General features: G+C 34.9%; 1 protein-coding gene across 1 annotated transcript in view; it reads left to right on the forward strand.

Moving 5' to 3' along the window:
* USP6NL (USP6 N-terminal like) overlaps positions 1-18,363 on the forward strand; it is a 200,060-nt gene that overhangs the window by 102,149 nt on the left and 79,548 nt on the right. Inside the window, exons 3-4 of the mRNA XM_044678827.1 lie at positions 9,130-9,197; positions 15,929-16,011. Of these exons, the coding sequence (XP_044534762.1) occupies positions 9,130-9,197; positions 15,929-16,011 (151 nt within the window). The remainder of the gene's footprint in view (positions 1-9,129; positions 9,198-15,928; positions 16,012-18,363) is intronic.

The following is an 18,363-nucleotide window of genomic DNA, read 5'->3' on the forward strand; positions in this document are numbered from 1 at the left end:
ACATATAACTAAAAGGCAGTGTGTGGTAGATGGGGCACTAGATTTTAAAGTCAGGAAAACCTTGGTTCAAATGCTATGTCATATACTTGCTAGTTGTATGACATCTGGCAAGTCAGTTTAATTTTATATATCAGTTTTTTCCTCTATAATTGAGGAGGTTTGGATTCAATGGCCTTTTTAAGGTTCCTTCCAGCTCTAAATCTGATTGTGTATTACAAAGATCTTATGAAAAGTGGCCATTCAGTATTCACTTAAAAACCTTTAGTGAAGATGAACCCACTATTTTCCAAAACATTTTTAATTACATTTTTCAAGTAACCTGAATCTCCTGGAAGCTTTTCCTAACCTCAATCCTACTTATTCTTAGAATTTTTAACTATTGTAGCTTCCATATAACATTACTTCATTTGTTATAAGAGAGCTATCTTGCCTGCCCCACAATCAACATGCCTCATCTTTGCTTTTTCAGGTTTAGCATTCCCAATTTTTTTCAACCGATTCTCATTTGGCATGGTTTTGAGATCTTTCATTAAGGTCCTTTGAATTCAGTCCAACTTATTAATGTCTTTTTTTAAAAGTAACATTGAAAATTAAATACAGTAACCTAGGTGTGATCTAACTAGCAGAGTAAAGCTGACCTATTATATTCTTAGTCCTTCTCTTAGTGCTGCCTAGGATCACAGACATAGGATTTTATTTTTGTTTTTGCTGCCATATCATACTATTGATTCATTATATTGAGCTTGCAGTCCATCAAAACCCAAAGACTTTTTCTGCCAAACTACCTCCTAACTATCCCCCAACCCCCAATTTAGTATTTGGATTTTTAAAAATATTATTTCCACAAGCATAAGACTTTACATTTATCCCTTTTAAATTTCATCTTACTAGACTTGATCCTGTATTCTAGTTTAAGATTTTTTTATAACCAGATTTGGCAGTCCAGTTTGTTAGCCATCTCTTTTAGTTTTGTGTCACCTGATCTTTTTATAAATATTTCACCTGTGCTTTTCTCCAAATTATTGATAAATTAGGAAACAACAGAGGACCAAGGAGAGATCTCTTAAGATACTCCTTTAAGGACTTTTCTCTCAGTTGGCACTGGAATTGTTAATAAATTATCATATAGAAGAAATTTCTCCATATTGTCACCAAAAATATCATGAAAGACTCTATGAAATGATTTGTTATAGTTAAATTCTCCCCTTGCCAGTAGACACCTGGTTAAAGAATATGAATACTTTTCAGAAAAGAGGAAAAGCAATAACCACCTTAAAATATTGAGTCAGTAATAATCAGGGAAATGCAATTTAAAACTGTGTTATTCTATCACACCTACTGTGCTGACAGAGATGGAGAAAATTTATTGTTAGAGGGACTTTAAGAAGATATACTTGATATTTTTTCCCATTCCACCACTTTCTTCCTTATACTAGGTGCATTAATTTTGTCATTGCATAAACTTTTAAACTTTAAGTAAGCAAAATTATCCATTTTAACTTTTGTAATTACCTCTATTTTTTGTTTAAGAATACTGTTGCCATGAGAGGTATATGATCAGTTTTTCTTCTAGCTTTTTTTAGTGATTTTTAACTTTTTTAAGGATGCATTGTGTAATATGGTATAAAGTATTGGTCTTAAGCCTTTTCCAGTTTTTTTTTTTTTTCAGTTTTCCAAGCAGTTTTTTTTTTAAAGAAATAAGGAATTTTCTCCTAGGTGATTTATGTTTTCCACTTTATCAAACTGGATTTTTAAAAATTCTACATTGTCTATTCTCTATTTTTAAATCAAAGGCAGATGGTTGTGATGACTGCTACCTTGTGATAGTTTAAATTCTGGAGGCGCCTTTACTTCTTTATCCCTGCTTGTTTTCATCATCCCTTGTTGTTCTAGATTTTTTCCCAGATGAGTTTTGTTATTATTTTTTAAAATTCTATAAAGTATTCCCCTCATAATTGATTGGTATAGAATTAAAAGTATAAATTAATTTGGTAGAATTGCTATTTTTCTTATATTGGCTTGGCCTAGACATGAATTTCTACAAGCCTTTTGTTTGTTCCCTAGATATTTTATGCATTTTTTTTAGTTATTTGGAATGAGATTTCCTTTTTTTAATTAGTGCTTCTTGGGTTTTGTTATTATTATATATAGGAAGGTTGTTGATTTTTTTTGAGGGTTTATTTTGCAGCCTGCAGATTTATTGAATCTGTTGTGTCAATTAGTATTTTTGCTGATTCCTAGGATTTTTAAAATTAGCAAATAGGGTGGTAGTTCGTTCTCTCTCCGTCTCCGTCTACATTTTTATGAATTTAATATTTTTTCTCTTTCTTGCTGCTAAGCATTTTCAGAACTATAGCAAACAATAGCAGCGACAGTGGAGAAACTTGCTTCTCTTTGGTATTTATTGGGAAAGGTTCCGCCTTGCTCTGGTTGCCATGGTACTTCAGCGGTCAGGTTAGGGCATCATGGGGCCTGCAGGTGGTGGGGCCGCCCTAGTGGAGTCCTGGAGTCGGGGGCCAACTGGGGCCGCCCCATAGTAGCCCGCTGCAGGAGAGGCGAAGAACTCAAGGACAAGACCTAGTGGCTGAGAGAATTGCATTATGCCTTTAAGCCTAATTGGGGCCGCCTACGCAGGGCTGTCTCTCTACCGCCTCTACTACCCAACTGCAGAACTCGGTAGGTCACAGGGAGCTGGGAGCTGGTCCTGCTTCAGACCCCGTAGAGGCTATTGAACCCGCTTAGGAGTGAATCATTAGTCACCTTCAGCGCAGATGCAAATCCGCACTAGAATTTCATGCCTCAACAAATATTTCTGAGTATGTGGTATTAGGAGAAACTGCACTGGCATTGAATAAAGCGAAGAATCCAACTGACAAACTAATCATTGGAAATTATATGTAGTTGTATGTATAGATAACATACATTAAATATACTATATGCATCTTATATATAGTTGTACCATTTGAAACTGGACAGTATTTTAACAATATACAGTGCTTCCATTCAGAGGAATAAAGACTTAATCCTCAAGAAATAGACATACCAATATTTTTCTTCATTTTTAGTGAATTTGCTGAAGATCTGAAAATGGCAAAAATAAATCTGATTACTTTTACATTTTTTTTGAAGCAAAAGGATTGCTAGTCCCAGATTATAATTGAAGTTGGAACTTTCATTTGCCTTTTCTCATTCCTCTATCTCTTGTCATGTGATTTTTGAAAAGTCTTGATTTTGTACTTTTTGAAAGAAGAATAATAGTGGGGAAAAGTTACATTTTAAACCAGAGTCAAATATATTAATAATTTTTCCGACAAACTACTTTTGTTAAACTTTAGTTTGTTTAAGACCACAAATACAGTAATACTACCGTAGAAAATTTTGTTGTAACTTTTGCCTTTAAACCATACTAGTAGATGTGTAAAAAAAATTCTGGTGTGCTATATTAAAAAAGAAAAATCAGTTCAGTTCTTTAAAATTGCAGCTATACAAACCCGGCCTCAGCCACTTCCCAGCTGTGTGACCCTGGGCAAGTCACTTGGCCCCCATTACCCACCCTTACCAATCTTCCACCTATGAGACAATACACCAAAGTACAAGGGTTTAAAAAAAAATTGCAGCTATGGAGCTCTTGATCTATTAAGATTATACAAATACCAAAGTTGCTTTTAGTTCTAAAATCCTGTACTGAGGATAGAATTTAACAAAGTGGTCTGATGTAGTTGTTCTATTTTTAGGTCTGGAAAATACCTTATATAGATTATCTCATTCATTTCTGATTAAAGATGAAGATCTGGGCTAAAGCTCTAAGAGACTGAATGATTTGCCTACTATAACTATATAAAGCTAGTTGTTGGTTTGAAGAGTGAGTCTCCAACTTTCTATTCTTCTCTTCTCCCCCACCCCTTTTTTTCTTTCCATTATGAGCATTTTGAACTACACTTTTTGCCATTTAAAAAAATCTGCTTCAGTGGCAGGTACATTATTATTCAAATTGAGTCAAAAAGAAACCTGGTCAATCAGTTCCAAAAGTGTTATTCTCTTATAGTTTCCCTAAAACGGAGCTGCAAGTGAGAATTAAGATTTTATTTTCTTTTTTTATTTGGATTTTTATTTCTGACTTCAGGTCTAATGGTAAGTGCTAATTTATAGGTAAAGCCACTAACCCAGTAAAGTTTGTTGAAAATAGACACTACCATATCTGTGTGCTGATTCAGAAGGGTTACCGATCTATTCCATGTAAATAGCAAATGCAAGATTTTGTTTTCTCCATTAAAATATAACTGCTATGTTATATTTGTTCTGCTTACATATTTAATTTAATTGGCATGGAAATAATACTTTTGTACATTAAAGAAAGTTATTAGTATTTCTATAAGATTACATTTACAGTGAAGCTTCCAAACATTTGGATACTAACATCTCACTGTATGTATGGTACTCTGCTTTTTCTGGATATCGAAGACTTTGGGGAAGGGAAAGTGCTAGTATATTCCCACTGTATATGATAGTTTCTATCATTTTAGATAGATAGGTTTTTGTGATATTAAAAGAAGTCTCTCTTTACCTCTGCTTTGTATAGTCTTTAGGATAAAAGTGTTGTGCTTTGTTAAAGGCTTTATCTGCATATGTTGAATTTGGATGTTTTTGTTTTTAATATGATTATATTAATTACCTAATGATGAACTTTCCTTGCATCTTTGGTATAGATCCCCCTTGGTCATAATGAATAATTTTCTAAATAAATTGCTATAGTCTGTTGACAGGATTTTTTTCTTAAATTTTTGAGGTAATATTCATGAATGAAATTGGTCTAGTTTCCTTTCCATGTTTTATGCTTCCCTGGCTTAGATATTGGGACTATATAAAGGATATGGTTTAGCCTAAGGACTGTTTTTGCTGTATCCCTGAAATTTCATTTTATTTTATAGTTATTGTTGTGATCATTTATTTTTTGACCCCTTCATTATTTTTTTATTTTTTTAATTTTAAACCCTTAACTTCTGTGTATTGACTTATAGGTGGAAGATTGGTAAGGGTAGGCAGTGGGGGTCAAGTGACTTGCCCAGGGTCACACAGCTGGGAAGTGTCTGAGGCCGGATTTGAACCTAGGACCTCCTGGCTCTCAATCCACTGGGCTGCCCAGCTGCCCCTTTGACCCCTTCATTATTTAGGATTCCTTTGTTGTCTTCTTTCGTTTGTCATCCCTTAACTAATGATTATTTTCTCTGTATTGTTGTTTGTAAAGATTGTATTTGTTATTTATGCCTTTTTACACTTCTTTGTAGTATCTCTATGCTCTAGCACATGGTCAATTTTTGTAAAAGTTTCATATGGTGCTGAGAAATATACATATACTTTTACTATCCTATTTAAAAGACATCAGACTTCTGGATAATCAGAACTAGCCCCAACTGGATGCTGTGTTTTTTTCTCCTAAACTTTGTGGAGAATTATACAGAACACTCACCCCACCCCCACTCACCCCTTTCCCAACAACGACCTATCATGTTCTTTCCTACTTTCTCTGTTTCTCAGTTGTCTGGTCTGAAACCAGCAGTTCAGAGTGCTGGTGTTCTAGTGCTATGGAGTTTGTGCTAGTTCTATTGGATGACTGCCTGTCCTAACACTGGCAATGCTGGTACTACAAGGCTGACGTCTAGCACCAAAAGAACCTGTACCTGTGGCACTAGCAGTTCAGAGCTTTGCAGCACTGATCCTCAGGAATTTCTCCCACAAGTTTTGGTCCTGAAGATCTGTTTCCTGCCATGCTGGCCATTCATCATTGTCGAAGCAAACTTCCTAGCCAGGAGGAAGAAAGGAGGAACAGGGACTCTGGGGGCGGGGGGTAGAGTCTTGTTACAAGCTCTGACATTTATGTCATATTCTGGAGTCTGGTAGTACATGTGTGTTTGTGTGTGTGTGTGTGTGTGTGTGTGTGTGTTTAGTTAAATTGTTTACTAAGTACCTTTCCTGGATGAGGTATTGTATTAGGCACTTGGGGATAAAAGAGAAAAAATAATGCTTCCTAGCCTCCAGGAACTTACAGTCTAATGCATAAATAAATGCAATACAAGTTAGAATGTGATGAAAGTAAAATAAATCTAAAATGCTAGAAAATACAGGTGAGATCGTTTTTTTTGGGGAGAAATAAATAATCAATGATCTTATAGTGCTTTTAGGTTTGCAAAAGCTTATGCCCACTTCATTCTGATAAAAACCTTGAGGTAGGTACTACCATTTAACAAATAATGAAATGAAAGGCCTAAGTTTCAGACTCCTTCATTCCCATTTCCACCATGCCATATTAGGTCCTTCACCAAGGATAAGGCTTCTTGGAAGAAATGGTCCCTTGAAGCTAAGAATTGATAAGAATTTCGGTGGGCAGAAATTAAGGATGAGGTTCCAGATAAGAGACAGAGTCTACAGAAGACATTGTAGTGCAGAATAAGATCAAACAATGTTTCATCCAAGTCAGGTGGAATATAGAATCAGTGCATGAAGGGAAATGGTATGAAAGGTCACAGATGAATTGTTTGTTATTTATCCTAGAGACAACGAAGAGCCACTTCTGCAGGCAGTGAATTGAGAGCCTGGCCTAGAGACAGAGGTCCTGGGTTCAAATCTGGTTTCAAACACTTACTAGCTTTGTGACCCTAAACAAATCACTTAATCCCCATTGCCTATCCCTTACCACTCTTCTGCTTTAGAATCAATGGACAGTATTGATTCTAAGATGGAAGGTAAGGATTAAAAAAAAAAAAAAAAAGAGCTACTGCTGGTTTTAAGAAAGAAAAATAGCATGATTAGACCTGCATATTAGTCAGATTATTTGACAGCTTTCCAAAACCGTGGTTTAGAGACCAAGCTACAAGACCCATAGTATTACTTTTATTTTGTGAACCATTATGCTTTCATCTCTCCATCCATGTCTTTTTCTCCAATTTCACTTTGGTTGAGCAAGTGAGGGGGAAAACTCATGCTTCCTTCAATGGGTTAGGCAGCACACATAGCAGCCCACAAATAGTGGTACAGAAGTTAGCCCTCTTCCCAGGTGAATCTGCCTTGCACACTGAGACAAGAGTCAAAGTCTGGCTCTGGATCTCTAGGATCTCTAGGAATATCCTCAGGGAATAAACAACCAGTTACTTCTCTAGCCAGGACTCCTACAATCTCACTGGGTCTTATGATTTTCACTACTCACCTTCGCTTCATTCTAAAATAATGTGTTTTTGGATCTCCTGCCTGGATTCTGGGCAGCTGGTTTTCTTGAAGCTTATATCTCTGTAACAGCTCAGTGACTTCCTCTTTTGCTAATGACAACATGCCCTGGATGTTGTTCAACCTTGAGTTAAGGAGGTGGGTGAAAGGTTCTGAGTGAGCTCAAGGTCAGAGTGAGGATTTTTTTTCTAAGTTTCTTTTGGATTCTAGATGGAGATAGCTAAAATTGCTTTTACTTTAATAATTTGTATTGGAGAAGTCTGATAAGTTGTGGGGATCAGAGAAAATGTCTAATCCTTCATCCTGTTGTTCATGTGATACAGAAATTCCTATGTATTTTTATATCACTAATTTCTGAACATATTTCTGCTTTTCTATAGTAAGGCATAATTTGTCCTAAAAGTATAGAGAAAATAAGCATTTCAGTAAAACCAAATAAAATTGTGTCTGACAGACATAGGATTCCAAACCCCTGACCCCTTCACCTCTGCAAAGGGGTGAAAGCTACATTTTCTAAACTCTGTTTCTACAAAATTTAATTTTTTTTTGGTTTACATTGTTGTAGTAATTTTTCTGTTGTTCTCCTTACCATTTAAGTAATTTTATCAGTTTATATTTCTTCTTGTTTCTCTGAATTAGTCATGTTTGTTTCTTATAGTGTAGTAGTATTCTATTATTTTCATGTACCAAATTTTATTTATACTTTTTTCAGTCTATGGACATCTACCTATTCCTAGTTCTTTGGTACCCAAAAGTCTTGCTATAAGTGTTTAGTGTTTACAGGATCTATTTTTAAACTCCTTTGGGGTATATGCTTAGCACTGGGAATTTTAAGTTAAAGGGAATAAATATTTTAGTCATTAGTATAGTATAGTATAACTTCAGATTATAGTTAGTTATAATAGCATTTTAAAAGGTTTCATCTCATTTGTGCCTAATAACCAACTGAAGGAGATAGTTTTTAAAAGTATCTTTGTTCTTATTGTACAAATGAAGGAATGGAAGCTAGGAGAGGTTCAGGGTTCCAGCCCAAGGTTATGAAGATAGTAAATATCAGGACAGAATTTAGAAACTAAGACTTCCTGATTTAAGAGGAACATACTTTCTTCTTATGCCATGTTGCCTTTTGTTCTGTTGCTGTATTTATTATACCATTTTTTCTTGGATGAGCAGACCAGGCCCCAATTATTTTAAAAATACAATTTTTCATTGGTCAGTTTTGTTGTTCTTCTAGTCTTCTAAGTTTTCTACATAGTTGATACATAGAGCTCAATAATTGTTGATTTATTCATCTATTAGAAGTGAGTAAAGTGGGCTTTGATCATTGAGAGGATCACTGACCTTTTAATTTATTGGTTAAATGCTAGCCTAATCAATAAATTAATGTTCTCATCTCACTTCCCAAAAAAGAAGTAAATGAAGCAAAACTGGAAATTTAATATTTTATCATGGTTGTAATTCTCAGCTCATTTGTTATTTGCCCATTGTTAAGTTGTTGTTTGTTTTTGAGTTCTATGCCATTTCTATCTTTTTTAAAATTCATATTATACTTGTGTTGAGATTATTGATGTATCTTTTTGTCTTTTTTTGCTATTATCTATATCAAGTAAACTTTTAAAATCCTATGTCAACATAGTGTGTATATATATGTGTATAAATTCAGTTTGTATATGTGTCTCTGTGTGTACACACACACACACACACACACACACACACACGCACAAGATCTTGAACTCTTTACCTTGTGTTTTATTCTATTTTGTTTGAAATGTAATTTATACTCTTGATATTCTGTTTTGCTGTTTAGGTTATGGTGTTTTCTTCATTATTTTAAAATTATTATTGCTAATTCTTCAAGGGAATGTTTATTTTTCTTATAATAACTCTAACATTTCACAATTCAATTTACAGATACGGAGCAGGATGCAGCGCTCAAACTTGCCCAAGAACGAGCAGAAATAGTTGCCAAATATGACAGAGTAAGTATTTGTATTTGCTTTTGTATGTTAGTTTAATTTTATCAAAATGTTAAAAATAGAACTATATTGGCCTAGAGCAATGATGGCATGGGTGCCAAAGATGACACATAGAGTGCTCTCTGTGGGTACTCAACCACCTTCCCTCCTTCCCCTCCACCCCCAGAGGTCGGTGGCTTACAGGGAGCAGAGCTGGAGGGGAGCGGAGTGCTTGGGCCACTCCCCTCTCCCTCTCTACACTCACTGAGGACATTCTTCCTTTACCTGCCCCTTCATCCAGCAGCCCAGTGGGAGAGCTTTCTCTCTCCCCTGTGTAGGGTAAAGAATGGATGGGGTGTTAACAGCATGTGGGGTGGGGCATGGCACTCAGTCTGGGTTGTGGGGCTAGGGTCTGGCATTCTATCTCTAAAGGTTTGCCATCACTGGTCTAGAGCGCTTAAATTACAAGGACAGTTTCTTTCAGACAAACATTGAGATTATCTCTTTTTTCCTTATGGTTTCTATAAATCATACATAGACTTTTTAAAAAAAATCATTAGTATAAGACACTCCTGTTATAAAAACTTTCTTCACCAATATGGATTGGCATTTGCTTTCCAGCTTAGTCTCCGAGACCTACCTGGAGACACTGAAAGCTAAAGTGAATTTACTCAGGGTGACATAATAATACTAGAGGAAAGACTTGAATTTAGAGCTTTTGGACTCAGAACAAGCTTTTTCTTTTTGTGCTATGACTGCCTTTCATATATTGTGTTGTATCCATTTTTTGTTTCAGATATTTTAAAACAAACTTAAGTGCAAGATTTTGCTGCTTTTAAAAGTCAGTTTTTTTACCTATACATGATTATATAGGCATTGATTTATGCAGTCTATTCAATTACATATACTGTATATTGTGCATACTTATTTATAACATATACCATACACATATACACGTTAAATGAGTATGTGTACAATTGTGTACACAATAATGTATAATTCACTAATGTATACATTTTGTTAATATTTTATCTTCTTGCTAGTAATATACATGCACTAAAATTCATGGTGACTTTTTTGTTTTTTTGCATTTCTATTTGTAATTCTCTTTGGTTCAAATTTCTGTTTTAGTTGCTCTTTGAAAGCTCTTGAGGAATTTAATTCTTCCAGGCAGTCAATGAGCAAGCATTTCTTAAAGTCAGGTACAGGGTCAGGTTATTAATGAAGATACAAATAGAAAGAATGAAACTATTGATACTTACAGGGAGCTTATGCCTAATGATAGAGCTGTGTACCTTCTCATTTTGGAGAGTTACTAAGACATTAAATAACTTTATGATATTAAAGAGGAGAATATTGGTGGCAGATTGCTCGGTGCTTCAGGAACCTAGAAGGTGGAGAGCACTTGTTGCTTTGATGGTAAAGAGCTCTCGGAACAGTGGTAATAGAGATTAATTACAGTGGTAAAATAAATAAAATGAAGCTGCCTATTAAGTTAGAGTATGCCTCATCACTTAAATTTTCTTCTTTAAGCTCCCTAGGGAAAGAATTCAGCATCTCCTTTTTTGAAAGATGATTCTCTTAATTGTGACACTGCACTATAATAGAAAAAGCCCTGCATTTTAAGTCAAAGGATCTATTGTCTACCTCTGAGATATGCTACTTATCACCTGTGTGACAGACATCAGGCAAATTGCTTACCCCTTCTGTGGCTCATTTTCTCCATCTGCTAAAATGAGGGTAGAGTAGTGATCGTTAGAGCTACTTCCAGCTTTAAATCTTATAATCCTCTGTGTCTCCTTGAACAAATCCCCATATTTGCATTACTTTCCTATTATGAAGATGCCTTATTTATAAAACTAACAACCATTCTGTGTTTTCCATTCCAACATTTATTTATCATGTAATTTTCACCCATAATGCTTTGAAACAGGTTTTACTTTACTTTCTAGGGTTTAGTGCTATTATAGATGATATGTAAATATATTGGAGAAGAATTCTTAAATAAAGTCCAATATTTATAGCCAGTTCAAATTTTAAAAACAGTACTTTATCACTCCTAATTTAATGTTTAAATTTAGAAGCATAGTATTATGCTTCTTCTTACACTCACTTCCTTTACTGGCTGATTCCTATGAGGAGGGTGGTAGCAAATGGATGTTCAAGGAGGGCTAACTCCTCTGGTGTGAAGGCTTGTCGAGGTCTTTTCAGAGCTGTTTGGTTCTTTTGGGCACTCATTTCTCACCTGTGGCTCCAAGAAGTAGAGCACACCCTTGATGCTAACAACATGCCTCAAGCCCATCTTTTAATCAGGAGAGTGCCTGTCCTATGCATGTGAAGACTTTCCCTGGTGGAATAGGCACATGAGAACAGTTTGTTCCAGCAGCCATGAAGGAGGGTTTAGTTCTTGGTTAGACATTAAAGAGAAAAGGCTATTGCCATTGGCCTGACTTTTGTCTTGCCATTGGACTTCAGTTAGGAAGAGAAAGTGAGGCTGATGACTTTGTAGAACTCTGCCTCACTTAAATCCATTTCACTCACAAGTCAAAGCATCACCCTGTGATGCCATTGGACCTCTGCAAAAATGAAGAATGAACAACAGCCAGCCTTAACCAGGGACTCAGCAAGTTAGCATATGTCAGATACTAAGGATAAGTGCTAACACACAAAAATGAAGTAGTCCCTGTCTTTGAGGAGAAGACATTCTAAAAGAAAAGTATTTTAAAATCATAAGATATAATATAAAGTTCATTATAAATCTTAAAACACTCCTTACATTTTGTCCATCAGTAAGCATTTATTTAATGCCTATTATGTGCTAGACACTATGTTAAGTACCGGGGCTACAAAGAAAGGCATAATCCTTGCTCTCAAAGAGTATATTGTCTAATGGGAGAGACAACATACAAACAAGTTATATAGAGGATAAGTTGAAGATAATCAAGAGAGAAAGCACTAGAATTAAAGGAAGTTGGGAAAAACTTTATGGAGAAATTCAGATTTTGGATCTTGAAGCAAGCCTAGAGAAAGAAATGAGGGAAAACATATTAGTCATGAAGGGCAGTCAGAGAAAAATGACTGGCCCTAAAGATTATAGATCTTATTTGTGGAACAGCAAAGAGAGCATTGTCAGCAGTTGCAAAGTAAATGGTAGGGGCAACTAGGTTGCTCAGTGGATTGAGAGCCAGGCCAAGAGACAGAGGTCCTGGGTTCAAATTTGGCCTCAGACACTTCCTAGCTGTGTGACCTTGGGCAAGTCATTTAACCCCCATTGCCTAACCTTTACCAGTCTTCTACTTTAGAACCAATACACAGTTGGTAAGGGTTATTAAAAGAGAAAGGAAAAGAAAGTAAATGGCAAGGAGGAAGGTATAGTAAGAAGCTTGGAAAGGAAGGAATTATGGCAGAAAGATCTTTTAATATCAAATAAGGTTTTTTATTTGATAAATGGTAAGATGGCATTGGAATTTATTGAGTAGGCAGATGACAGAGACCTTTGCTTTTACAGCTACATAGAGGGTAAACTGAAGTTGGTAGAGAGTTATAACAGACAGACTAACCAGAAAGCTATTTCTATGCTCTGTTTATGGTGATGAAAGCCTGCATCAGGGTGGTGTCAGTGTCTGAGAAAAGAAGGGAGCACATATGAGCATTGTTATTAAAGTAAAATGGACAAGTCTAGTAATAGGTTGGACAAATGAGGTGAAAGAGAGTTGAGGATGATACTTAGCTTGTAAGCCTGAGTGACTGAGAGGATGATGGTAGCCCTCACAAGTAATAGGGAAGTTTAGCAGAGGGGAAAATTGGGGAGTAAAGATATGTTGACTCTAAGATTCCTCTAGGACAGTGTTGGTGAAACTTTTTGAGATCACATGCCCAAATGGCAACTTCAAGCTGCCTGTGAACCCCCTGCATTACTCCAGACAGTGGAGGGGGGAAGTACTTGTACTGGGTGGCTAGATGTGCAAAAACTTTCTTGGGCACTGTGGAGAGGGAGAATGGAGCAGTCCCCTCCATACTACTGGAGCACATGTGCTACGCCTTCACCAACATGGCTCTAGGATATTCAGTTTGACATGACCAGGAGACATTTGGAGATGAGAAATAGGAGGCCTGCAGAGAGATTAGGGCTGGATAAGTAAATCTGAGAATTATTAACACACAAATGATCATTGAATCCATGGGAAGCTGGTGAAGTCCCCAAATGAAATAGAATAGAGGGAAAATTAAAAGAGTTCACCTGTGGAATACTCAAAGGCATGACTGGCATGAAGATCCTGCAAAGGAGACAGAGTAGAAGTATTCAGATAGGTAGGAGGAGAACCAGGATAGAGTATTTTCATGAAAACCTAGAGGAAAAGAGTATCAGGGAAAAGTTGGTGATCAGCAGTTTTAAGGGTTTTGACAGCCTTCAAAGGCTTTCAAGAAGGGTAAAGATTGAAATAGGGTTATTAGATCTGGCAATTAAATAACTTTGGAGAGAGCAATTTCTGTTGAATGATGAGGTTAGAAGCCAAATTTTTAGGAGGTTAAGAGAGTGGGAGGAAAGAAAATGAAAGCTTATACTATAGATTGCCTTTTTCATGACTTTAGCCACAAATGGGAGGAGAGATATAGATTGATAGCTATCAAGGATGATTGGATCAAGTGAATGGTTTTTGAGAATGGGGAAAACATAGGCATGTTTTTAAAGATAGCCAGTTAAGTGGGGAGGAATTCAACATAAGTGAGATAAAAGAGATGACACTGGGAGCAATCTGCTAGGGAAATAGAGGGGTTTGCATTTTCAAGAAGGGCCAATTCATTATGAGAAAAAAGGGTAAAGAGGTGGTAGCAAAAAGTATCAGGGAGATATGAGTTGAGGAGGAGGGAGAAGAGAAAGCTCTGCTATTATTATTGATAATATTTACTAATAAAAATGGTTTTTAAGTGATAAGCAGATTATAAGTTCTTAGTATGCTTTTGGCATTATTCTTTTGAGAGAAAATAAGATTTCTCATATATATGTAGATAGATATAGATAAAAGTAACTTCTAAATTATGTGTGTGTATATATGTATATACACACACACACACACATATATATGTATGTAATTTAGAAGTTGGGATTTTTTTTAAGTGGATAACATGCTAGACTTGGAGTCGGCAAGAGTCATTTTCCTGAATTAAAATCTCATCTCTGACAATAGTTGTGTGAGCCTAGGCAAATCACTTAACCTTGTTTGTTCAGTTTCCTCATCCATAAAATGACCTGGAGAAGGAAATGGCAAACTACTACAGTATCTTTTTCAGGAAAATCCCAAATTGGGTCACAAAGAGTCCAATATGACTGACATGACTGCAACATCATCAATGATATTTATAAGAATCCATGTTAACACTGGACTTTCCAACACTCTACATATTTCAGTACTATAGAAGAAAAAATTTAGACCACCACAGATTAGGAATAAATTTGTTCACAGTTAAGAAGCGTAGTTCCATTAAAATTGATTGTATGGCATTACAGTAATAATAATTATTTTGTTATTTTCATGTTGTCTTCTCCAGTACTCCCATCATTAATATATTGCAAAAACAGTATTGAAGTTATCTTGCATGTAGTAGGCAGTTAATGCACAGAAATACTTAATTAAAATAAGATGAAATTATTAAGATATTTTGAATTCTAACTCCACTGCCTTTACTCATATCCTCACACCATACCATGTGGAACAGTAGAAAGAACATTAAACTTTTGGGTCAGAAGGGATGGGTTAAAATTCCAGCTCTGATATTTACTAGCTATATGACCTTGGGCAAGTCATTTAAGTTCCCTGAGTCTCATTTTCATCATCTATAAGATGGGACTGAGCAATACATAACTTACAGAGTTAAGAGGAAAAGTACTTTGTAAATATCAAAACATTATATAAATGTGAATTGTCATTATGAATAGTAGTTATAATTCATGACTAAAACAGACCTTGTTTTAGGTTTTTCAAGACCCTTTAAATCTAAAAATCTCTTTACATTTTTTGGAATGATAAATTCGACAAATACCAACAAACATGAGTACTTCCATATACCAAATATCAATCCAAACTAGAAATTTAAGTTAAAAAATTTAATTTTAGACATTAATTTGGATGATGGTTTTTTGCCACAAACTTCCAGAGTTGCCTAATACAGCAGTGCCTTTATAAAACAACCCTGAATTTTTGTTTATTTGAACAAAATGTGTATTTTGAAAAGGTTTTTTTCCTTAGGATTCTCAGTGATGTCTTAGATTTTCTTATTTCTTAATGTACTTCTTAGCAAGAAGTGGATTTGCAAAATTGTTTACTGATCCTCAATATCTTGGTTCAAGAGCCATGGAAATTGAGATTTTTTTTTTTAGCTTGGAAAATCATTTTTATAAAAGAGAATTTCTTGATGAATAAGGTGGATTATGTTTCTTATCTCCAGCTGTTACTGCTGTCATTGGGAGTAGTAGTTCATGTAAAGCAAGCAATTTTATGTTTCTTGAGTAAGTAAATATGTATAATGAAAAGACAATTGGCAATGAAGTCAGAAAGACCTAGGCTGATAGTTATTAGCTGCATCCCTGTGATGATACATCATTTGACTTTTTGAGTCTTCTCATCTGTAAGATGAATATCCATTGTACATAATTTTGGTACCATATACTTCACCATGCTGTTGTAAGGAAAGTACTTGATAAAATATAAAACACTAGAAAATACATGCTACTCTTTTCTCTCCTCTTACCTTAGGGCCGTGAAGGTGCAGAAATTGAACCTTGGGAAGATGCTGATTACCTCGTTTACAAAGTCACAGACAGATTTGGCTTTTTACAGTGAGTTACATAGATTTAACATAGCTACTTAGAGTATTTTTTATACAGTTATTGTGAGTATTGATTTGACTTATTTTTATGAAAATAATAATGTGCTGAATAGCTTCTAAATGGTTCTTTTTATTGAGTTCCCAAGATTTGTATCCTCTTTGTTGCTGTGAGGAGTAACTGTTTTATATATCTTTTCTTTTATTGACAAAGTTATATATGAATGATGAGTATTAGTAATATTTCAAAATGAAATAAAATTAGGAACATTATATTTTTAAATGTTTTGTATTTTGTACATTGTAAAAATAATTAGTAAATTTTGGTGTTAGCTGTTATGTATATGAAAAGTTAATGAACATAATGTTCATTAAAGAACTACTTTAAACTACATTATATGCAGATTAAGGAAAAGCTAGCTAAAGATTTATTATATATACAGGGGGTTCTGGTACAAATAATCTACATTGTTGTTAGGAATTCGAAATTTAAAGGGTGGGGCAGCTAGGTAGTTTGGTAGATTGAGAGTCAGGCCTAGACAGGAGGTCCTAGGTTCAAATTGGCCTCAAACATTTCCTAACTGTGTGACCCTGGTGTAATAAGGAATAAGTCAAGGTAGAACTCTGGGACAGTTGGAAGTTTTTGCCACTGGTAGAGGAGCTTGTGCCCTGTGACCTTTCAGCCACATTCCAAAAACCCTTAGAATGTTCAGCGCAAGCTTGCATTTTCCAATATACTTTTCTAAATTTTTCACCTATCTACCTTGACTTATTCCTTATTACACTGGGTAAACCCAGTTGCCTAGCCCTTACCTCTCCTCTGCTTTGGAACCAATATTTAGTATTAAATCCAAAGTGGAAGGTAAGGATTTTTAAAAAATAAAATAAATAAAAATAAAAATTATAGGTAAATGTGTTGTTGGGATCTTTTTGAGGGGGAGAAGGAAAAGAATCCTTTTGATTATTTCTACTAATTTTCATTTGACTTTTCGTGAAGTTGAAATTTGATAGAAATTTATTTGACCATTTTCTTTTTTCTTTTAGTTTTAATTGTTGTAGTTTTGCTTTATTGCTAATAAATGTTTTGGACTTTGAAAGGATATGTGCTTTGAAACAGTCAATGCTTAAATTGACCAAATTGGGCATTTAAAAAGATTAATAGAATTTTCCTGTGTTATTCTTTTAGTATAAGTAAGAAGACCTTTAACCCTAAAGTATGGAGCAGCTAGTTTGTTCAGTGAGTGGAGAAACCAGACCTGGAGATGGGAAGTTCTGTGTTTAAATGTGACCTCAGATACTTCCTAGCTGTGTGTCCCTGGGCAGGTCACTTAAAACCAAATTGCCTCACCATTACTGTTCTTCTGCCTTGGAACTGATACTTAGTATCAATTCTAAGATGGAAGGTAAGGTTTAAAAAAGAAACACTGAAGTATGTGTATATGAATATCTCACCAATGCTAGAATTATTGCTTTACCTTAAGCACATTTTAGAAAGTAGAGTTCAGGACCCATATTGGAATGAGGCAGCTTTCTTTCTATCTAACTGTATTCTTAACATGAATTGAATTTTCATTAGTTTCCTAATGTATTCCTTCAGTAGGCAGGAAAAATTAAAATAATGAAGCAAAGAAATGGATTTAAATCTAGAAATGTTAGGTATTTCATGAAATTTCTTTAAATTAAGCTATTGGTTTTTGTTATAATTGCTAACTTCAAGTAAAACTCTCTGGAAATGACCTCATAGATAGGCTTATAGCCCCTTCCCCACACAAAGGCACAATTATGTGAAACTTATTCACTTGGTCTGAGGAATTTAGATGTTGCTCCTGGCCATTTCTTGGCTAAAAGACTATAAATAGACCCTTTGCTATGCTGGTTTATTGCTCTTCCAAACTGTTAGAGTACTGTAACAGTTTTTGATTGGAGGGGAAAGAATATCTCATGTACAGATATCAATAAAATAGCAAGCCTTTCCTAATTCTCTCATTTAGAAGTGATTTTTCTCCTTACATCTGTTCATTTTCTATGAATTTACCTTGTTCTGTTTGGATTATCATTACATGTGGATATAGATGTATGTATTATGTATTTGTGTATTTATGTAAAACATATGAATATACATGGTTCTTTGAGCTCTAGAGACTAATCGTTATATCTGCCTCAATTCTCAGAGCAATATTCCACTGGAAACAAGTATTTAATAAATGCATCTTGAATTGAATTCCTTGGGGTGGGGGTAATGTAATATTGTTTACTCCATAATACTGAGACAACATTATTTGCTTGTTATAATATTGTTTACTTAGTTCTTATTGAAATTTTCTTTCATATATATATATATATATATATATATATATATATATAT

This window comes from Gracilinanus agilis, chromosome 5, assembly GCF_016433145.1.
Source record: "Gracilinanus agilis isolate LMUSP501 chromosome 5, AgileGrace, whole genome shotgun sequence".
Taxonomy (NCBI): Eukaryota; Metazoa; Chordata; class Mammalia; order Didelphimorphia; family Didelphidae; genus Gracilinanus; species Gracilinanus agilis.